The sequence below is a fragment of the Coptis chinensis genome, chromosome 3 (genome assembly GCF_015680905.1).
Source record: "Coptis chinensis isolate HL-2020 chromosome 3, ASM1568090v1, whole genome shotgun sequence".
NCBI classification, from domain to species: Eukaryota; Viridiplantae; Streptophyta; class Magnoliopsida; order Ranunculales; family Ranunculaceae; genus Coptis; species Coptis chinensis.
The window spans coordinates 59,953,328-59,974,066 of NC_141458.1; the positions used below are offsets into that span (position 1 = coordinate 59,953,328).

The 20,739-nt window shown below is 36.9% G+C and overlaps 2 protein-coding genes across 3 annotated transcripts; one reads left to right on the plus strand and one right to left on the minus strand.

Moving 5' to 3' along the window:
* Positions 1 to 353: 353 nt before the first annotated feature.
* Positions 354 to 14,509, minus strand: LOC147510232 (nucleoporin-like protein). Of its 2 annotated transcripts, XM_086602252.1 has the most exons (9): positions 14,226 to 14,509; positions 7,514 to 7,557; positions 6,264 to 6,403; positions 5,959 to 6,178; positions 5,513 to 5,815; positions 5,338 to 5,421; positions 4,129 to 4,633; positions 3,938 to 4,050; positions 354 to 1,103 (listed from the first exon to the last, which is right to left on the minus strand). In XM_086602252.1, exons 1-9 carry the CDS (start codon positions 14,425 to 14,427, stop codon positions 570 to 572), a joined length of 2,145 nt encoding a protein of 714 aa, XP_086458378.1. In that variant the 5' UTR covers positions 14,428 to 14,509; the 3' UTR covers positions 354 to 569. The 2 variants fall into 2 exon arrangements, with proteins under 2 accessions (XP_086458378.1, XP_086458377.1); XM_086602251.1 differs by having other exon boundaries at positions 3,938 to 4,633; positions 14,226 to 14,508.
* Positions 14,510 to 18,667: 4,158 nt separating this feature from the next.
* On the plus strand, positions 18,668 to 19,138 carry LOC147510233 (uncharacterized). The gene has a single exon (XM_086598060.1). It carries the CDS (start codon positions 18,668 to 18,670, stop codon positions 19,136 to 19,138), a length of 471 nt encoding a protein of 156 aa, XP_086454186.1.
* Positions 19,139 to 20,739: the final 1,601 nt, after the last annotated feature.

Sequence of the window (20,739 nt, forward strand, 5' to 3'; positions counted from 1 at the left end):
TCGGAACCAATTCAAATTAATCTGCTTAACAAACCACATGAAGAGTCATGAGGAATTCTGACCCAAACGGTCTCGAACCTACAAAAGTAGAAATCACACCTTCAAATATAAGAGTTGTGCGCCATAGTCAACCATACGCTACTTGCACACTGTTGAGCTGTTGGCTTATGATATCCGTTCACATGCAAGAGGACATTTATAACAATAACAATAGTCTGAAGGCTACATTTTTAATGCAAGTGATGCTACCCCCTACTGAGTATGGTATGTTAAACCTGATGGATCAATAAACTCGCTTTGTCATCACAAAGACACAAGCAACGATAAGAATAATAATCATCATGATGACGACGTCGAGATAACAGACCTCAATAATTATAACACTGTAGCCAATGAAAATAAGAAATAAAAGAACTTATTTCAAGGCAAAGGCATCATTCTCCAAATAACAGAGCTATCAACTCTGCAACTGATGAGACGCTAATCTTACTAATGATCACTAACACCATAAGAAAGAAAGAAGAAAACAATTATGAATCCGTAAAACAGAAAAATGAACAACATTACTGCTATGAATAGACGATGTCTTCACGAACTGACCTGAAAGATAGTCTGGCCTTATCAGATCCAAAGGAAAATTTAGGTGTTGAAAAGTCACCTGCAGTTGATGAGCTAGAGGAAGGAAAAGAGAAGACAAGCGAGCGACCAACTGTCGTGGAGCCAAAACTGTACGACGGCTCACCTTCTTTCAAGCTACAACTATTTGTAGGGACTGTCCCATTTTCTTTTGGTTGAGGAAGAACCATCGCTGAAAACGATGGCATGACAGAAGGAGTAGGAGGCTCAAAAAGAGAACCAGAAGACACAGGGAAAGTAAAGCCAGATCCATTTTCAAACGCAGCTCCGCATTTTGGATCACACTTGGTAATTGAGATAGAGGTCAAAGGTCGTTTCTTTTCAAAAGCTTCGCCAGATACTTTCTTTTGCACAATTGATTCCTCTCTGCGAGAAAACCTTGAAAGAGGCTGCCCACCAACCTGACTTTGCTGACGTAACGGATGGATGTTCTCACTCTGGGAACTTTCATCATGCCCGACACAGACCTGACAATATTAGAAACAGAATAGCATTAAGCCCAGTCATAAATTAACTATTAATTTCATAGCACGTACCCTCAACATATAATTATCAAAATAAATCAAAGTCCAAAGATAATGCTAACCATCATAAGATTAATTATTCACAAAGTCATATTCATAGCAAAGATTCTTATAAGAAACCTACCATCAAATTCACAGCTTTAACACAAAAACATCACACTTGATAAAAACAAGACTGTACAGTTCACATAATATCCATACATATACAAAGATAACAATCAAATCATTTCTCTCACACATAATTTAACAAATTTAATATATCACAAAAAAATAGGGTGTATGATAATCTAAGAGAAAACATAATGGAAAGTACAGTGTATGATAACATGATCTACACTGGAAGACTCTGTAACATACTCTTAACTAGAACCACCCTTGTCCCTCTAGATAATTATTGTCTTTGCCACCACCCTTCGAATTTATGGAAGAGATGGTTCCCACATGGAAATCGACCTATATGTTTGCCAAGTGGAAGCCCGGAGTCATTTTGTATGTCAATCTGAGGTGAGTTGGGTTTTTCCTCGATCAGTGAAAGATCTGTTGATGCCCAAGATTCTAAGGATCCATTCCCCTTATGGAAGTGGACTACAGAGTATCATACCTTCTGCTATCAGGTGGGGTGGAGAGGAATAATACACAATTTGAAGGTTTTGTGGCTTCTATGGTGGTGGTGATACTGTTGACGAAAGGATTTGATTCCTTTGGTCGAAGTTTTGAGGGAGTGGACAGACACATCGTTCGGGGACTTCATGTTCAAATTAGATTCATTGCTTGGCCATGCATGATGGCAGCCCCTTTGTTTGCTTGTCTTAGCTGTAATTATCTAATGAATTTCTCTGGTATTCGATTCTCCTCTTGCTGTATCTTAATGATCTCTCTTCCTACAAAGTTGATGTTATGATCATACTTATAAATACACACCATACCTACGAAAAGAGAACACAACCATTTGTTCGACCAACTACAACCTAGAATGATCAGCTAGTATATCTAATTCCTATGATGCAAGGATACAGATACGTGGACACGGCACAGGGTATGAAACACATTTTTAAAAATTTAGGATAAAGGTGTGTCTACTAGATATTATTACCCTTTTAAAGATTACTTAAAATAGAGCAAGCCCACACACAGTTTGTTTAGTGAGGTTAGGAGCTACGGCCTCTCTCGCTCTCTCTCATCCAGATTTCTTGGCAATGTCTTAAGGGTTTTCATTTCATCAAGGGAGCCGTATCCCTTTCCATTTCATGTACCCATATTGGTATCATCCCCCGATCGACACGGGAGCGAGGCCAAAACAGGCATATCCATGCATCATAGTCTAACTCACGTGAAAACAAAGAAGAGACACATAAACGCGCATGAAAACAAGCGTCACCAAGCATCCTTTTGAATACCGACTGCAACTTACAATAACCAAATATTGAGATATAAAGGGATCAGACAGTCGCATGTAAACAAGGAGTTCTCGGAATTGATAAATCTACGCCTCCATATTTTGTCAATATACCAAGCCTGTTATTTTCAGAAAAGGTGGTGATATTGGCACCCATCTTGTTATGAACTGCACCCACTTTATCACTAAGCCCACTTTTTAAAGCAGTATGCACCCACCTACTCAATAAACCCACCAAAGACTTCACCTCTCTTCCTCTGTTACATGGAATCCTAAAATTGGGAGTGTTAATTACATTACATTTTAAATCAAAAGTTAATTGATTCATTTAAGGGGATGGGGTTATATGAACTCCACTTAAAGTGACTCCAAAAAAACTCCACCACTATATACAATGAATTAGAAGCTAATTTTCGGTAAAGATGGTCCACACAATAGAGATCATCCTTGCAAAAAATCAATTCCTTTGAAGATGTACAACCTCGTCAAAAATCATTTATAATGTTTTGAAATTATCCAACGACCCATATTTGTTTAATTTCGGTATAACTTTTAACAAGGTTAAACATATTCAATTGAGGTGAATTTTTGTGGGGGCATTCTTCATCATGTTATGTATATCTCCATAGAAAATTAGCTCTCAATTTATCTTATAAGTCCAGTAGTAGGAGGGGAGTAACTTTGGAGTCACTATAAGGTGGAGTTCGTATAACCATCCCCTTCATTTAAATTAATTAATTTTTAATAATTACTTCCAATTGATTCAATTCAAAATTGTCAGCTTAAGCATGTAAATTTTGATGGGTAATTAGAGAGAAACAAATGAACATTGAGCATTAAATATTGGAAGAAATTATTAACACATGATAGCAGTAAATTAATTATCGTCATCAACTTATTACGCAATCACTACTGATGATGATGTAATTTGATTTGTGTATGAGAGAAACCTAAAACTTTTTATTCACTTAAATACAATGTGACATTTCGAATTCTCAAACTTGAAAATCTCATACCTCAAGTAAGCTCCTCTAAACTATGAGAATGACATAAACACAAATGAGATTACGAAGAGGAAGATGCTAAAAGGAAAAAAGAAATTTAGTATGAAACCCTCCCTTGTTATTACTTATAAAGAAGAAATAACTTTGTTTGTTTGAAATGTGTGGGTGTAGTCAACAAATGAAGAGGACTCTTATGTCTAACAAAATAAAAGATCTCTAAGTGGGTGTAGTTCATAATATGGTGAGTGTCAATATCACCTCTTTCAGAAATAAATAAACAAGCCCGTCAGTATAATATCACAACGTACCCCATCATAAATAACAATAAAGAAACCAATCTCATCTAAGTAAGATTGCACGCAATGCAAGTGACATACCTCATTGGAATTGTTTTTAAACTCAGGAGTCGTTTTCAAATCTGCAGAAACTTTAGCATCGAACTGCGCACCAAAGCGCCGAGAATATAACTCACTAGAGAGTTGACGAGATCCTAAAGTTTTTTGGTTTGAAAAATCAGTAGTTTCATCAGGTTTCCTCTGCTCAGGTTGAAGGTTAATGATAGAGGTACCTCTAGCATCCTTCTCTAGATCAGAGAGCTTCTGTCCAAGTATATGGTTGCTACATCGAGACTCCAAACTTTCAAAGACAGGAGTATTGACAGCTTCTCTCACTGGGTTAGAAGCAGGAGTGGGCGGTTTCCTCCATGAAGTAGCCAGATTCAACTCCACAGACTTCTTTTCGGGTGTTGGAACAGATCTGTCGAGGTGCTCTAATATTTTCCTAGCCAAGTCAGTGGACTGAGGATGAACAGTTGGGGGACCACTACTGCTAGGTGCAGTCCCATTTGCGCTGCTGCTTGTTACGGCTCCCGGTTCAATATTTTGGTTTACAATTGGAAATAGGCTTTTAGAAACATCAAAATTTCGGTCCCAGAAAGTACCAGAGCTAGCAGAATGAGATGATGAAGTTCCTTTTGAAGGAGTTGTAGTTCCAAGAAACTTTCGATGTCTTCCACGAATTGGTCCTACTGATCCAAGGCCATCATTCTGATAGGATATACTTGTTTTTGTCACCTATGAAAGAGCATCCAAACATAGAATCAGTTCCTATGTCGGAAAAATTTGATCGTTACAATGTTAAAGAACCAACAAACCTTTAGCTACAATGCCTAATTAGATGAAGCTGTGATTTGATGAATCAAAATAAAAATAAAAGAAACTGACCGCACCACTCCTTAACAACATTGCATAAGTATGAAAATAATTAACCTAGACTGTGTTGCAGGTCAGAGTTCAAAATAACGAGTCCAATAATATTCATTAGTAAATTACCAAAGAACAGCTGATCAAATGACCAAGAAGAAGCGCAAGCAGGACCACATAATAAATCAAATCAAGAGAATAAAAACATCACAATTTCGCCTCTTCTCTCATATGATAATGCAATCCATATGTAAGTGAAAAACATCTTACATTCATTTAATATCTGACAAATTATGAGATCAATAAAAACTTCACAAGAATAAGACTGTAATTAGAATAAGTATTTCAAGAAGAAATAAACTTAGCCAATGAATGAGTTGTATGTCCATCCATCGGGAAAGAAATATATCAGTTAATAGCTAAATAATGTTTCTAACTATGGTTACTACATTCAAACCTATAGCACAGGCTCTCACACATATGACATCAGAAGCAGAATAATATCACATTGATTTTGTTCCTCGCATGATGTCATAGCAAAACCAATTGTTACCACTTATACGAGGGTACTTTACCTGACTACCGCCGTATACAGAAGTTTGCAACTGCTTGACATTTGTTGACAAAATGTTACAAGATCTGCCACCACCACCTTCCAACTGGCCACATAATTAAGCATGAGTATGTAGGATTGCACAAGGTGTGACTTCCATTTAATGACCAAAATGGCATAAACAAAACTCATAATACCTTAGAAGTAGATCTTGAATGAGCAGCTCTAGAATAAGGAGTTGAGCGGAAACTTTGAAGCCCAGCTCTGCCTCTATCAGTTTTTGGTGTTAAATAAGAATTACTTTGCTGAACCATAGCACCGGGCCAACATATTGATGACTTCGGGGTAAGTTCCAGGATAGATGTCTTCGATAGAAAACCATTAGCAGGTAGGGGAGTTGATTCCTCTTTACTTTGGGAAGCAACACCTACCTCTGATGTTCGAGTACCCATGTAAGCTCTTGCAATATCTATTGGTGAAGCACCAACCAGATCTAGTGACTACAAAATCAGGATAAAGAAAAATAATAAGAAGAAATGCTTCCACATACCAGGTGTGACATGTATGAACAGACAGGGCAAGTGGGCATGCACAAGAAGCGCCTAGGTATAGAACATTGCACTAAGAGTGAGGCCTTACTTACAGTTGGTTGAGGAAAAGGTGTTGGAATTTCCCCTGTAACTCTATTTAAGTAGACTTCTTCCTTTTCATCATCAGATCTAATTGGATTTTTCTGGTTCATTGAAGCATCAATAGCTTCTGCGCCTCTGGTAGTATCCGAGTTTCTAATCGCACATTCATCGGCATCAGACTGAACAACAATCCTTGACTGCAATATCTCAGTCAAGTGCTTAAGGTCATCTCTGCATAAAATCTTAAGAATTTCATAGACAGCAGAAGTGTTCAATAAAAAAGAAAAGAAACGCATAATGACGCAGTACTACTTGCCTGGAGAGTGTTTTGCCATTCAACATCTGCTCGATTTCAAAAATCCCAGTGGCATCAGTTGGCGTGTGTAATGTGTTTCCAGCACGCACATCAACATCCAAAGAAACTTCTCCACTTTCCGTTAACCTTGTTATCTGAGTCTGCAGGAGCAAGATTTCCATAAAAAAAAGGCCAAAAGGATGGAACTATAAAACTCATGTCACAGCAGTAAGGGAAGAAAACAAAGCGGACCACTAATTCATTCACCTAATCTTCAGCAGAAGTCACAACTAGAAGCAAATAGAATTATCAGTGAAGCAAAATTAAAATACAAACAGATGTTGGAATAAAAAGAGGAAGAAGGAAATGAGGCACAAGTTTAATCTCAAGACGGAATATTCTCTGTTGCTTTATTATGTATGAGACAGATTAAATAAAATACTAGAAACGAGGTGGAAAATAAAAGTGGGGTTTTGGCTACTACTCACAAAAAGAACAATCACTAACATGCACTTTCAGTTTCAGTTCTCACTTCTCACATCCAAGATTCCTAAACTAACAGGACCCTTCATCATTAAAATTCTGCTCCAGTTTGGTTCGGGTTAAATTGGTAATCACTGATACCTTTACCAAGGTTCTTACTAGGATTCTAAGCATATATCTTTGTCCAGTACCCAGATGCCCCAACTCGTATACAAATCCATTATCAGGTTCCCATAGCTTAAGCTATAAACCAGATTACAGTACAGGTCACCGAAAGTCATGCACTAAAAGACCAAGATCTAATCAACTATCATGGGTCATTTTTATAGGTTTAACACTTTAACCACTCAACACCTTGGCCATATCTCATATTGGAGTCAACATATCATCAAGACATGGGCCTCAACTACTCACTCTAGGAAGTTAATGAAAAGCTTCCAAGGAGCCCATTGAGCTCACCTTCTTTTATCAACAATATAGTTCCTCACCGACTAGCGACCAATTTCCGATTTCAGTGCAAATAGATAGTTGGGAGCTTGTATTTGGGTCGTCATAGGGCCGTATCTTTATTAAAGGAGTTACTTAGAACGGGGTTTAGGACTAGTGAGGTGTCTGGTCCTCCAGTGTACAAATGGTTGCACCAAGTAAGATTCTCTCTCACATTTGTATCCTCTTTACATCCTCTAATTAATATATTTTATTCATCCAAACAAAAAATGACAAACAAACCTACGTACAAAACAGATAAAACATAGATTTACTCATAAGAAACATGAACAGAGCCTTACATCACAATTCTCCAGTCCTTCGTCACTAGCATCTTGCTTCAGTTCTACAAGAAATGCAATATTGTAGAGATAATAATAATCAATTATAATTAAAGCAAAATAATATGAGTAACAGATCTTTCCAGCAAAAGAAAATTGAATTAGAATAATTTAAAAACAAAAGTGGGGGGGGGGGGCCTAAGTGGGGTAACAAAGGGAAATAATATGAAAACCTAAGAGGTTAAAAAAGATTAACTGATTCATTTTAATATGAAAACCGAAGAGGTCAAACAGATTAACTGTTCAGGCCAAAAAGAGTCAAACTTGAAAATATGAAATTAAATGGGCATAAATACAAAAATCACAAAATCTTTATTGTATACATAAACTACTTACAATGCATAATCAACTTAAAATTACATATGAATTGCAGAATATTTTGGAACTTGTCTTTGAAAATTCTTTCTTTCCATTGGGCTAAACACACCTACAAGATAGATTGGAAGTTGATCTTTCGGAAAGTCAGTCTGCATGAGTTAGAGCTCCATGGGGTTTGCATTTCGTTCAGACTAACTAATTGTGATCATTAGTAGATGCATATTTACATCAAAGGGAATATATAAACCAACTACACATTGTGATGTATCTTGTTGGCGGAAGCTTCAACAATGGATGAACATCAATAAGATTTAATAAAACAAACATCTAAATCTAGGGTTTAAATCTTCAAACATGAAGAACAATTCACAAATAATTAATAATCAATAATAACCCCCTAACAATAAAGGCCTAGATGCCTTTATATAAGAAAACAACTACTAAACCTAATTGGAAACCAAATAGGAAACTATTCTAAGTCCTATTCCTAATTGAATTAGGAGACCAAATAAAATATAAACTATTAATTATTAATTAATACATGCTCATGCATCATACTCCCCCGTTTGAAAGAAACTCGTCCTCGAGTTTGTTGTCTTGAAAAGCTTCAAACGCGCAAAAGTTCTTCATAATCGAATACGGCACCATCCGTTGCAGAAAATTCGTCCTCTAATTTTGGCTTTGTATCGACTCACAAAAGTAATCATACACCACGATTTCACGTTCACGTCATCCAAAATATTCCATTGGAAAGAAATTTGAGACTGCCATCCGTGAAATATGCACTGATTTCCTTTATACTTCCATGGAGAAAAAGGCACCACTAAATTAGTAATGAATGGATCCACGTAAGAATCTTGGAATAACTTCATATCACCAAAAAACATGCTTTTGACATACGGAAATAAAGCATCTATCGAAAACAATGGGCTGTGACTTTCAGGCAGACAAGTTTCCAGAGAACGAAAGTTTAGAATGAATTCAGCACCATTACTTGTAGAGAATCTAGACTGTATCCTTGGCACTAGATGATGAGGAGCTACCGAAGCATCAGTTTGAACTTTCTTTACAGTAAGCCCTAACAAATTCATCATCTACAGCCCCAATTTTTGTCAGACTTTCTTCTTTTCTAACCAAAGCCTTTGGTACACATTGAACTACTTCATCTGATTCACACTCTCGCAAAGATAGACGCTTAGATGCCGAGACTCCTACCTTGTCTTTATCTATGTCGTTCCCACTTTCTTTTTGTTTGTCAATAGATGTATAGATATCAACTGGAATTGAGAAAGAAGAAGTGGGTAGAGTGGGACGAAGTGGTTGAACAATAGCACACAGATTATTCGAACTAAAGTGTCACACCGATGGCTGATGGCTTTGATGCTTGGTTTTCTCTTTATTCTCCAAATCTTGTTTCTCACAAACTAGAGCAAATGGTGGTGGGTGCTGATTTACAAACTCCCCCGTTTGAAACAAAAGATGTTGACATTGTCGCTCTCTTTCATAGTCAAGTGGTGGAGGAACTTCCCAAGCAGGATCAGAACGATTATTTTTTCTTTCTTTTAATGATTTACCGAGTTGATCAAGAGGAGAAGGTTGGGGAGCGTGCCTAACAAACAAAGGTAAATTTTTTTTGTGGTGGTGGTAGTGACAATTTTTAAGAGGGGAAACACCATTCCTCTTTGTGTGGTCGGAATCGGAATCATACATCGATTTGTGGGAGGAAAATTCGCATCCCTTCTCTGACTTGAATTTTCGCCTCAAACTAACAACCAATGATGGAGGAGGGGAAAGAGGTTCATACCTTTTTGAAAGAGTAAAACTCTCGCGGCAGCTGCAATCCATATCGTAAGTTCTCTCATAATTGTGATCGGCATGGTACCTCGACCCATGGAAACGTCGATGATCGAGCGGCGGCAGTGACTCTTCTACTTCTCCTACGATACTCCATAACAATTAAAAGAAAATTAAAGAAAGTTTTTTTTTTCCCCCCGCAGTGAATAGTGTTCGGTGAAAAGTAATCTGCGATAAACAGTGTCCCGGTGAACAGTACTCATGAATAGTGTTTTCTTTTAAAAAAAATCCCAAAAATCGATTGGCTCTTGATACCAAATTTGATGTATCTTGTTGGCGGAAGCTTCAACAATGGATGAACATCAATAAGATTTAATAAAACAAACACCTAAATCTAGAGTTTAAACCTTCAAACATGAAGAACAATTCACAAAGAATTAATAATCAATAATAACCTCCTAACAACGAAGGCCTAGATGCCTTTATATAAGAAAACAACTACTAAACCTAATTGGAAACCAAATAGGAAACTATTCTAAGTCCTATTCCTAATTGAATTAGGAGACTAAATAAAATATAAACTATTAATTATTAATTAATACATGCTCATGCATCACATTGCCTCAGTAACAACAAGTCGACCAATAGATGATGAATGTATTCTTCAGCTTCGGTACACATACATATGTATTTACCATAATGTGCCCCATGCAAGAGCCAAATCAGAAGAACAAACCTTCGTGGGCACAACTGATAACCACTTGCTCTAAAAGCTCGAACTTGTAGAGGGAGGCTTCGACATTCTAAACGAAGTGTTTAACACATTGGTAGGCACATTACATACCATGAACAACGGAGCGGACTCCCCACAAGAGGATCACAGGTTACGCATACGACAAACTTCACCCTCAGTGACATCCCAAAAATAACTGAGAAAAAGTTAATAACTGATCTTTCCTTCCACTTCTTCTTAATAACCACTGGATTAATTAGAGTTGAGGAAAAACCTAAATTGCATTCTTGTTTTTTAAGAAACCCTACATGTTCTAGGGATTTGTTGATCGGTCAGTATTGTGTTTGACAATTTGGCTCACGTATTTGGAAATCTTTGTTGTTGTGAGTAATTCTTCATCATTTCATTTTTTACTATTGTGATATTTTTTTTGAAGTCCTTAAGAACGGATTCTTCTTCTGTTATCTCAGCCAAACCTTTATATTTTGTTGTTTTCTCGACCAAGATCTCCTGAATATTTTGTCTCTCATAGCTAGAGAAATTTTACTGAATGTCATTGCTTTGTTGATTGTTATAGGACTATCTCTATTGTATTACTATGGGTGACAGTAGAGATATTACTTAGCTACTAGTGGTGTTGCTGGGGATACGAATCGTCCTCAACCCCTTCAGGTTTTCCTGGACAATATTAGTAAACAAACTATTTATGTATAATTGGATGGTAATAATTAATTGGCATGGTCTCAAGTTGTAAGGGTTTGTCTTCGTGCTAAGATGAATCAAGCATTTAAGATGAATCAAGTATTTAACAGACAATCAACCTAATGAATCTGCTCCCAATGCTGAAACTTAATGGAGTAAGATGTCTATGGTAATGACTTGGTTGTGGCATAGTCTAGAACCATTTGTTACTTCCGCTGTTCAGTTTCTTGATATTGCAAAGATGAGATGGAAAGCACTTGTGGAGATGTATTCTCAAACTTCTAATGTTTCCCAAGTTTATCAAATTTTTCTTCATGACAAACCATTGAATGAGCACTATCATTTTTTTTTTTTTTTTTTTTAATGAAAGTAAATATATATATATAGTCCTTCTCTTAAAAGTAGCTACTTAAGTTAACTTTAAAATAAGTACGTAAGTAAAACTTCACCTACAAAATGAATTTAAACCTATTTTTTTTGTGGATATGATATACTCAATATTAAGATCATCTTTACAAAATTTCGGCTCATTTGGAAACCTCTAACATTGGCAAAAAACAATTACAAAAATTCAACATTTCTGGACCGTTAGATTTATTTTTAAAGATGACAATAATTTTTATCTATGTTAGAGGTTTCCAAATGAACTGAAATTTTGGAAAGATAATCATTATGGTGAGTGCTTCATAACCACAAAAAATTACGTTTGAATTCATTTTGTAGGTGAAGTTTTACGTACGTACTTATTTTAAGTTAACTTAAGTAGCTACTTTTTAGAGAATTATTGTATATATATATACAATATCTTCTCTAAAAAGTAGCTACTTAAGTATATATATATATATTGGTAGGCAAGTGGAGTTTTTAACGAGGTCCCCTACCCCCCTTATGAAAGTAAAAATATTTCATTAATATCTGCTCAAAATCGTACATATACATAGTACATTAAAGACGGACAACAAATGTATAGACTAACCCCTTACCATCGCCATGCACACCCCACCGTCATATTATCAGTTGGGCCATGCATCGCATGAGCAGACCTGGGTTATCATCTGGGTCAACACAACCCTTTAATGGCTTGGGTGAAAGTCTACACATGGTGAGGGAGATCCTCAACTAGTGCCAACATCTATGATACAACGAGTAAAACTAAGACGGTGATCCAAGTAAAGACCATCTAATGAACAGTTTTACTTATTCCAATTTATCACCAGTAACCACAATCGTAGAAACACCACCCAAACTTTAGCAACGACACCCCATGTCCACACTCAACCTCTACTACAGCATCATTACATCACAGTTCACTGAGCTTTAATCAACTCATCTCACCTGCAAATCAGATCTTTGAAGTTTTGCTCTTTTCAAGATTCATAACTTGTTGCCTTCAAACATAACCAACCCCAAATTGTTCATTTTATTCAAGCGACCACTTGACTGACCATTAGTTTCTTACCCTTAAATCTATGATGCACGGATACTCCTAAAATGTCATTGCACCCGTATCGGTCGGATACGATACCGATACGGGTACTTGATACTTCTAGGATACTTCTAGGGTATTGGAATCTTTGAAATAGACCTGATCTGATAGTTCTACCCCATTGAAATGTAAATTGTTCTTGAGGCTTCAAGCTGTATTGACTTTGACATGTGTTATAATAGTTTTTCACATGTTCCTGACTAACTTTGCTCAAAGAACTACTAACATAATTTTCCAGAATACACATTTTAAAATATTCATATTAATTAGCCGTACCCGTATCCTAGTATTTCAAAAATGTCGTATTGTACCCCGTACCGGTGTCGCCGTATCGGTACCTGTACCCATATCCGTGCATCATAGCCTTAAATATGATTTCATTTCTTGTAATCCATAGTGTCCAACAAACCACGTAGAGTCGTACAGAAGGATCTGCCATATGCATTCTCCTAAACCACTCACATTTATATTCGGCCAATTCATTAACAATCCTTTAGCATTAGGAGATGGAAGAGATTCATCCATGGCATTACACAAAATCTAAAGACTATTGAAGGGGCCGTACCTTGGAATTTGAGCGTCACACCTCTTTCAATGAGCTTGTCCTTTGTGAATATTCTATCCCAAAGGAAGCTCCATATAAAAAAACTTTACATTCATGAGAACGTTGGCTTCCCACGCTATCTTGTAATGAAATGCCATGTTCTTCGCAACTTTTAGGAAGAGTTATTGATTTATCAGCCTAAAACTCCTATGTTAAAACTCGGTAAACAGAGAGAGGATTTTCAGTGTACACTATTCAAGATAAATTCTAATTATGTTGTGTTTAAAGATCAAAATTCATCTAATGAATCCTTTCTTAATACTACTAATGCTTATTCTCTCCTTCAGCGAGCAATTGTCTATTGCATATTGCACCTTCTGTTCCCGAAGAAGTTTATGTTGCTCTTAGATGGACAGACACAAAAAAGTTATCGTTGTTATAATCTAGCACTTCATCGTTATTTTGTAATTGCAGATGTCACATTTTTTGAGTCTACTTCTTTTTTCTCTTCCACATGCCACCTGTTAGATCCCTATTTGATTTCTCTTGGAAATGAGACACTGTTTCCACGCTTTGTTCCAGTTTTTCCTACTATTGATTGTTCTTCCACTACTGGTCTGTCTTGCACTATTAATCCTCCTCCCACTTCTGTGACTTTACCGGAACTTGTTCAAGTTCGGACTATTTCTACATATCATCTTGTCAAGAATATATTCGATTGATGTTAGATGGCCCACTATCTGTTATTGTGTCATCACATGTTCTTGTGCCCCCACCTATTACTGCATCACCACCTGCTACCGTGCCACCAGCTACTCCTAAGCCACCACATACACGTACGACAACACGCACCATTTCTCCTTAATCACATCCTCCCATAAACCTTCACTCTAATTACCATATCTACAGAGCCAATTACAAAGAAATGAAATATTAACCTCCTTAATCCAACAAAAGCCAAGCCCAGCTATATTTTACTGAATCTTTAAATCACAAGTGTCAATAGAAATTTGAATAAAATTGACACCAATGCAATAGTGAATGTAGTGACAATATTTAAAACAGAAAAGGCCTAATATTTAGATGAGGAAGTTACCAGTAGAAGGCTGCTCGGGTGGTCTGGAAAAGAAAGAAGGGAAGAGTCTATTGGCGCCGCCAGAGATAAGTCGACGCGTGGCAGAAAGCCACGAACTAGTACCGGATGGGCGATCGTAGGGAGTAGAAGGATGGTGTTTCCTTACGATTGGTTTCCTTAATTTCCCGCCTGCACCTCTCTCGTCTTCTTCTCTCGTTTCCATCTCTGCTCTCCAAATTCTCTTTCTATTTCCTTTTGTTTTATTAAGTGGGAAATAGTTCACACTTGCACACACTAAAACATGGACGAGGGGCACCCTATTTGAATGATTGGGAATCGCAAATTCGCACAGCTGAATGTGCTGCTATTTTAGAAAGTAATGAGAATGCTATTTGCAAGGGCTGGGCCGGGCCGCTGGACTCCTAGGCTATTGTATGATAAAATATTTGCTCCTTGGCACCATTGTTACCAAATTCCATGATTTACCATTTGTCGTTTTCTTTCTCGTAATTTACCATTTGTAAATTAATTATCTTTCATAACGTGATAAAATAAAGATAAGAGAATCTATAGTACAAAACAATAAAATATAAACTAAAAGAATTTGAAATTAGTACAAGGATGAATGGTTTATCTTTTCTAAAATTCGAAAGTTGAATTCGAACTCTTGATATTTGCCAGAAATTGATGTTGAACTCATAAATTTGAGTTCATATCTCCTAAATTCCTACAAAAGTTAAAAAATATATAAGCAAAACACAAAAATATTATAATTAGAGTCTTGGAACAGTGCGGGTACACAGGGTTGGGTCAACGACTTTTGGAATAGTGTGGTCGGGTGGCTCGACGAGTCAGGTTTGAGCATATAACCTACACCCATAGCCCGACCGCATAGAAATAGTGGCGGGGTGGGATAGGACTGCTTTCGGCTTTGGGTGGCAGGTGAAGACTGGGTGCTCAGTCGGGTGATGCGTTAACAGTTTTTTTTACACTCCTAATTGACCCAATAGCGGGGTGATGGTACTAAGACATGGCACTTCACCCCGCCCTGTCGGGGACCGGTGGACCCTTAGACCCGCCCTATTACTATTTGACCTGCAATTAACCCAACCCGCCCCGTATTACACCCCTAGGTTAGCCTATTTCTGCATTGGAATTTTCTCACTAAGTAATGAAGTCTAAATAAAGTTAATTTCATGTACTATGTTTTCTTGTTTCAGCAAAGAATTGTTTGATAAATGGATCTTTATGCAATATAATGACGCTTCCAATAAAAATCATCGATTTAGCAAATGTGATTTTTGTTCAATTTTTTTATGAGTTTGAATATTATCGATCACCTGCATATAATGCACTTATATATGCATGACTTTTTTCTTTGGTATAGCACTGATCGGATATTATGTAGCTTTGCCTTTACAACGCATATCTATATGTACTTTGGTTATTTTTTTTGTTACTCACTGTCAATTTGCATATTTCTACACATCCTATAATCAAGGCGTCTTCATGATTGGTATTTGACAAATGACACCATACCAATACAACCTTGAATTTTGTCTCTAAACAAACCGAATAATTGGATGGGGTCAACTGGTTTTAAATATCGATTGTGGCTGCTATATGAATTTGGTTAGGTAATCCAACTAGTTTCCAACCTGCCAAAAAAATTGGTATTTTCCTTTGGTATATCTCTAAAATCGTACAAAATATCTTCTTTTTCCGTATTAGAGGTAAAAGATATATATGGAGCTACATGCATTCCACATTTGTATAAACTCCTTTGCTAATCATAGAGCAAGTTTTCTTTTTGATAGATTCTCATCGATGTAGTTCTCAATGCAAATCAAATATTGTCATATATGGCCATATCATATATACATTTAATTGTTTACTCTTCGTGTGTTACATGTTTAGGATCAAGCTAGCTAGGCCTTCAAAGGGCTCAAGTAAGTCTCCTTGAATTGAAGAAAGCTTCTGCTATCATAATTAAGATGTTCATGATATCGATCTAACTAGCTAGTTTTGTTGTAAATGTCTTTTCTCTTTGGTGTCTCTAATGGTGGAGGTGCCCCTACAGGGTGACCAAGGTCTTCATGTTGGTTCAACTACTGCAGCTTAGGCATTTATTTAGGTCTTATGTAATCATTTTGCATTTGGTTTAATTAGTATAGTAGAGGAGATTCTGCTAAATTTGGCTAGACTCATAATAAAAATTAGAGATCGATCTCCATTCACGTCCTCACAATAGTTGTCTACGGGGGACTATTATTTGGCATTTCTTCTCTAGCTAGAGTTATAATCTTTGATGATGTTGGCAGGTTGGAGCACATACAACATTGATCCTTTTGTTATCAATGGTTTGTACTTAAAGCTTGTATTGTTATTACATGTTCTCAAATCATAATATAAGGTGTGAATGTAGGCAAAGTTTTCCATTATTTTCTTACAAATAACAACTATGTATGAATGTTATGCACTTCTGTGTCTGTTAATTAGTTTTATTCATTTGGTGTGACACCACCTCATGAAGGTTTGGGCATTGATAGTTTATGCATAGATATGATGCCATTTTCATAATACAGGAAAGGCATATCTTCCTTTTCAGGACATATATAATTGCCTAATGAAATTCCCTCTTTGAATTGTCACTACTATTTTTCTTCTTCATGGTGCAATTTATGTATTTGAGTATTATGGATTTTTTCTAATATATGCTGAAGATATTTTATGTTTTATGTAGACAAATGATTTGTAGATTACATATGTTATACTTGGTGAACTGGAGTAAAGAGAAGGCTGATGACGATTGATCATTGGAATACCCTTATATACATGTAGGACTTGATTTCATTCCAACATGTACCTGATTGTGGTACATAAAATCGATCCTAGGTATCACCAAATTTCGATCCAACTAAATTCCAGAAAGCTCTTTTTTCAAGCTCTGAGAACATCTTACTTATCGATATAGGGGTGCTTCCATTGATATGATTATTAAAAATGCTAAGTAATCTTACTGAAATGAGCGTGTGACCAAAATCTTTTGGGATTGGTCAGTTGATAAATAGTGTATTAAGCATGGAAAATGCATATCCTAATACTAATGGAAGTCATTTTTGAATTTGCATAGAGGGGGAATCAAATGTAGCCTTAATTCTTTAGAGGGTATGATGATTCTAATCCTATATTAACGCCTTAAAGGATGGAGTCATCTTCTCAAAGTTGGACACCCGCAATACAAAAGTGTAGCTTTGACAAGATGCTTCGTGAAGTCTATAAGCACATATTCGTTTTTTTTAAAGAGATTTTTGAAATAGCGCGCAATTACAATTGCTCACATAACTTTTTTGAATACATTAAGAACACCTATAATGGCAAAATATTTCCCAACCTCTTCGGTCACGCATCATGAGCAAAATACTACACAAAACTAACTTAATGGGACATAAACCAGAATCACATAATCAATCAAATGAGTAAATTTTGTTGATATAATGATATTAAACTAGAGCATGTACATCAGATGGGTCAAATAAAGCTTATTGTTGTTACCAAACGCCAAAAAAATGGGCAAATGTACAAGAAACTAATTTCGCAAATAAATACTGACAAACTCAAAATTACTTGGCAAATCGACTCTAATGGGAAAACACATGCAAATCCCAAATTTTTTACTAAATATTTGGCACTAAACAAACACGAGGTATTGTAAAAGCAATTCAATGGAAAATGTAATTATAAAGAAAGGTTAGCCAGACCTAACCAATCCTTCAGGTCAATTATTCAATGGATTAAGATTTTTGTTGGTAGTGTGGTTGACTATTAACAAACTGGCAATGGGATCAAGTTATGGTGCATTAAAAGAAAACCAACACAAACACCAATAAACTGGCAATGGGATCAAGTCATACTGTGGATACCCCACCAGAGTGGTTTCTATTCTTCTAGTAGTGCCTATTCCGCTCTCAGTCCAATTAGAAACGAAGTGAAGTGGTATAATTTCGTGTGGGGAAAATGGGTTCTGCCAAGACACTCCTTCACATGTTGGCAGCTCTTCTCTAACACTATTCCTACCCAAGACTGACTGGTGCAAAGGAAAGTTATCTCTCATTCAACATGTTGCTTGTGTGGTAACAGTAGAGAATATTCTAAGCACCTTTTTCTGGAGTGTCGTTACTCCCAACAAGTCGATCATTTCCAAGATTAAACAACTACTTGGCATCTCTACAGATTCTAGAACTGCTAATCAAAAAGTATCTTCTATTTTTAGGCTTTGTAAAGGACATGAACTAGGGGAAGTTTACAAAGTGTACCTATGTGTTGCAATAGACGCCATCTGGAAAAAGAGAAACAGACGTAGCTTTCAAGGTTCTAGCAAGACCGCTTTGGAGTTGTTCAACAAATTGGTACGGGACCTCAAAAATTACCTTGTGGTTCTGAAGCCACAACTAAAGGAATCGATGGATTCTAGAGCTCTGAGCACCAGACTAGGGCTCAACTTGCAATTCAAGCTCCCAGCTCACACTGGTTGCTCTTGGGATCTGCCACTCGATAATAGAGTTAAACTTAATGTGGATGGAAGTGTAAGCAGGAAGGAACTTAATGCGGATAGCAATGGTCAAGTTGTTGCAACTTTTACAGGAAATGGAGGAATGCAATCAGTGTTATTCCAAGAACTCATAGCAATTGAAGTTGGGTTACAAAGATGCTTCCGAGAGGGGATTCTGAAAGTAGAAGTTGCATCAAATTTGTTAAGGACAGTTAAAGCCATTAACAAGCAAGAGAAGCCCCCTTGGTACTGCCTAGATCTAGTCACTGCCATTCAAAGTTTGAGTCTTCTCTTTGAGTACATCTCCTTCAGTCATGTAGTAAGAGAGATGAACAGGGCAGCAGATTATTTAGCTTCTATTAGCCCAGCACATGATGCATAAAATGTAACTTCTTTCTCCTTTGTCCCACCCCTTGATCAGTCCCTTCATAGTATTGTCACTACAAGAAAACAGGTTTTATGCCACGGTCCAAAACCGTGGGAAAAGGGCTTTTCCCACGGTTTTGGACCGTTGGAGGACCGTGGGCTTTTTGTGCATCGGGAATGGTTTGCCGACAGTCATGACCGTCGGTAAAGCCCACCAATAGCGACAGCTTTGCGTTGGTCATTGCCGCCAGTATTGCCATGGTTTTAAACCGTAGGAAAAGCTGTCGGAAAAGGTCAGTATTTCCCACGGTTTGAGTCCGTAGGTAAAGATATTTCCTGCGGTCTTAGTGCATGGGCTTTGGTGTTTGCTTCGTGAATTTTGGTTTTTGGCCCGTTGTTATTTGACCGTGGGTAAAGTGGACAACTGTGGGAAAAGGTTCATTTGCGACGGCTATGGGCCGTGGCAGAGTTATTTATTTTTTTAAAAAATATTGATATTTTAATTCCTATTTCACCTACAAATCCTGGCAATCAACAGAGACCTAGCAAATTAATTAAATATTGTAAGCTTTTGTCAACTATCTCGATTTCTCTTTCAACATAGTAAGATCTACAACTTTTAGAGAACAAAATAAAACTGAAAATAATAAAAGGGACAAAGCTACAACATGACAAAGTGGATTAAAAAACCAAATCACAAACACTGATGAGCTCGAAGAAGAAAGAGCATTCAACCATTTAAAACAGACTTATAGTGGTTCTTGTCGATTGTTGTGTAAATCACGCCTTCATTTTCCAGTAATCCGATAGATTCTCTACACATACCAAAAGGAGCAAACGTTTGCTTAAATGCCTGTGTCAAATGATTGAATACCAAAATCAGAAATGCAAGGTGTCCCAAACAAAAAACTGTATGTATTGTCTAGTCTTGGATAGTATCGATGAAGATGTTGAATTTTGACAGCTGAAGGACTACAAACCATAAAGCTCTGTGTGTGTGTGTGTGTGTTGGGGAGATGAGATACCTGATTTTCTATAATGGAACTTTTTAAGATGTTGGGCAAGTTCATTTATATGTACCCCCTCATCGCCAGCACTGAAATTAAGGCAAAGAGATGCAAACGGACCAAAATTCATTAGTAAGACACTTCGGAGAAATCTAGAAAAGCACTACATATACAATCTGCACTATCAAGGACCATTCACACCAGGTGATTAGAAAGGAACCAGAGACATCTAGTGCACAACGATCATTATAATTGTCTGCAGGAAAAGAAAAATAAAAAGGGTTAGTTTTGTCGCCTAACTTACAGGTTTGCAGAGAGCTGCAAATAATCAAGCACCATCTTAGATGTCCCCATCGATTCGTTGCAGCTATACTGTTGCTCATAAACCTACAAATTGGAAAACATTCCATTAAATACATTTGAAAAAGAAAAGGAAATTGGAAGGAAACGTAAGACCCAATTCGTGTCTTGCTTGATTTGGAACACCTTGATATGCTATTGACCCAGCTCCTTGATATCCCGTTGACAAGTTCCTGCTTGTGGTAGAATTGGTCGCATGGGGTTGAGTTTGTGCACTACCTTTCATCTGATTTAAACGGAAACACACCAC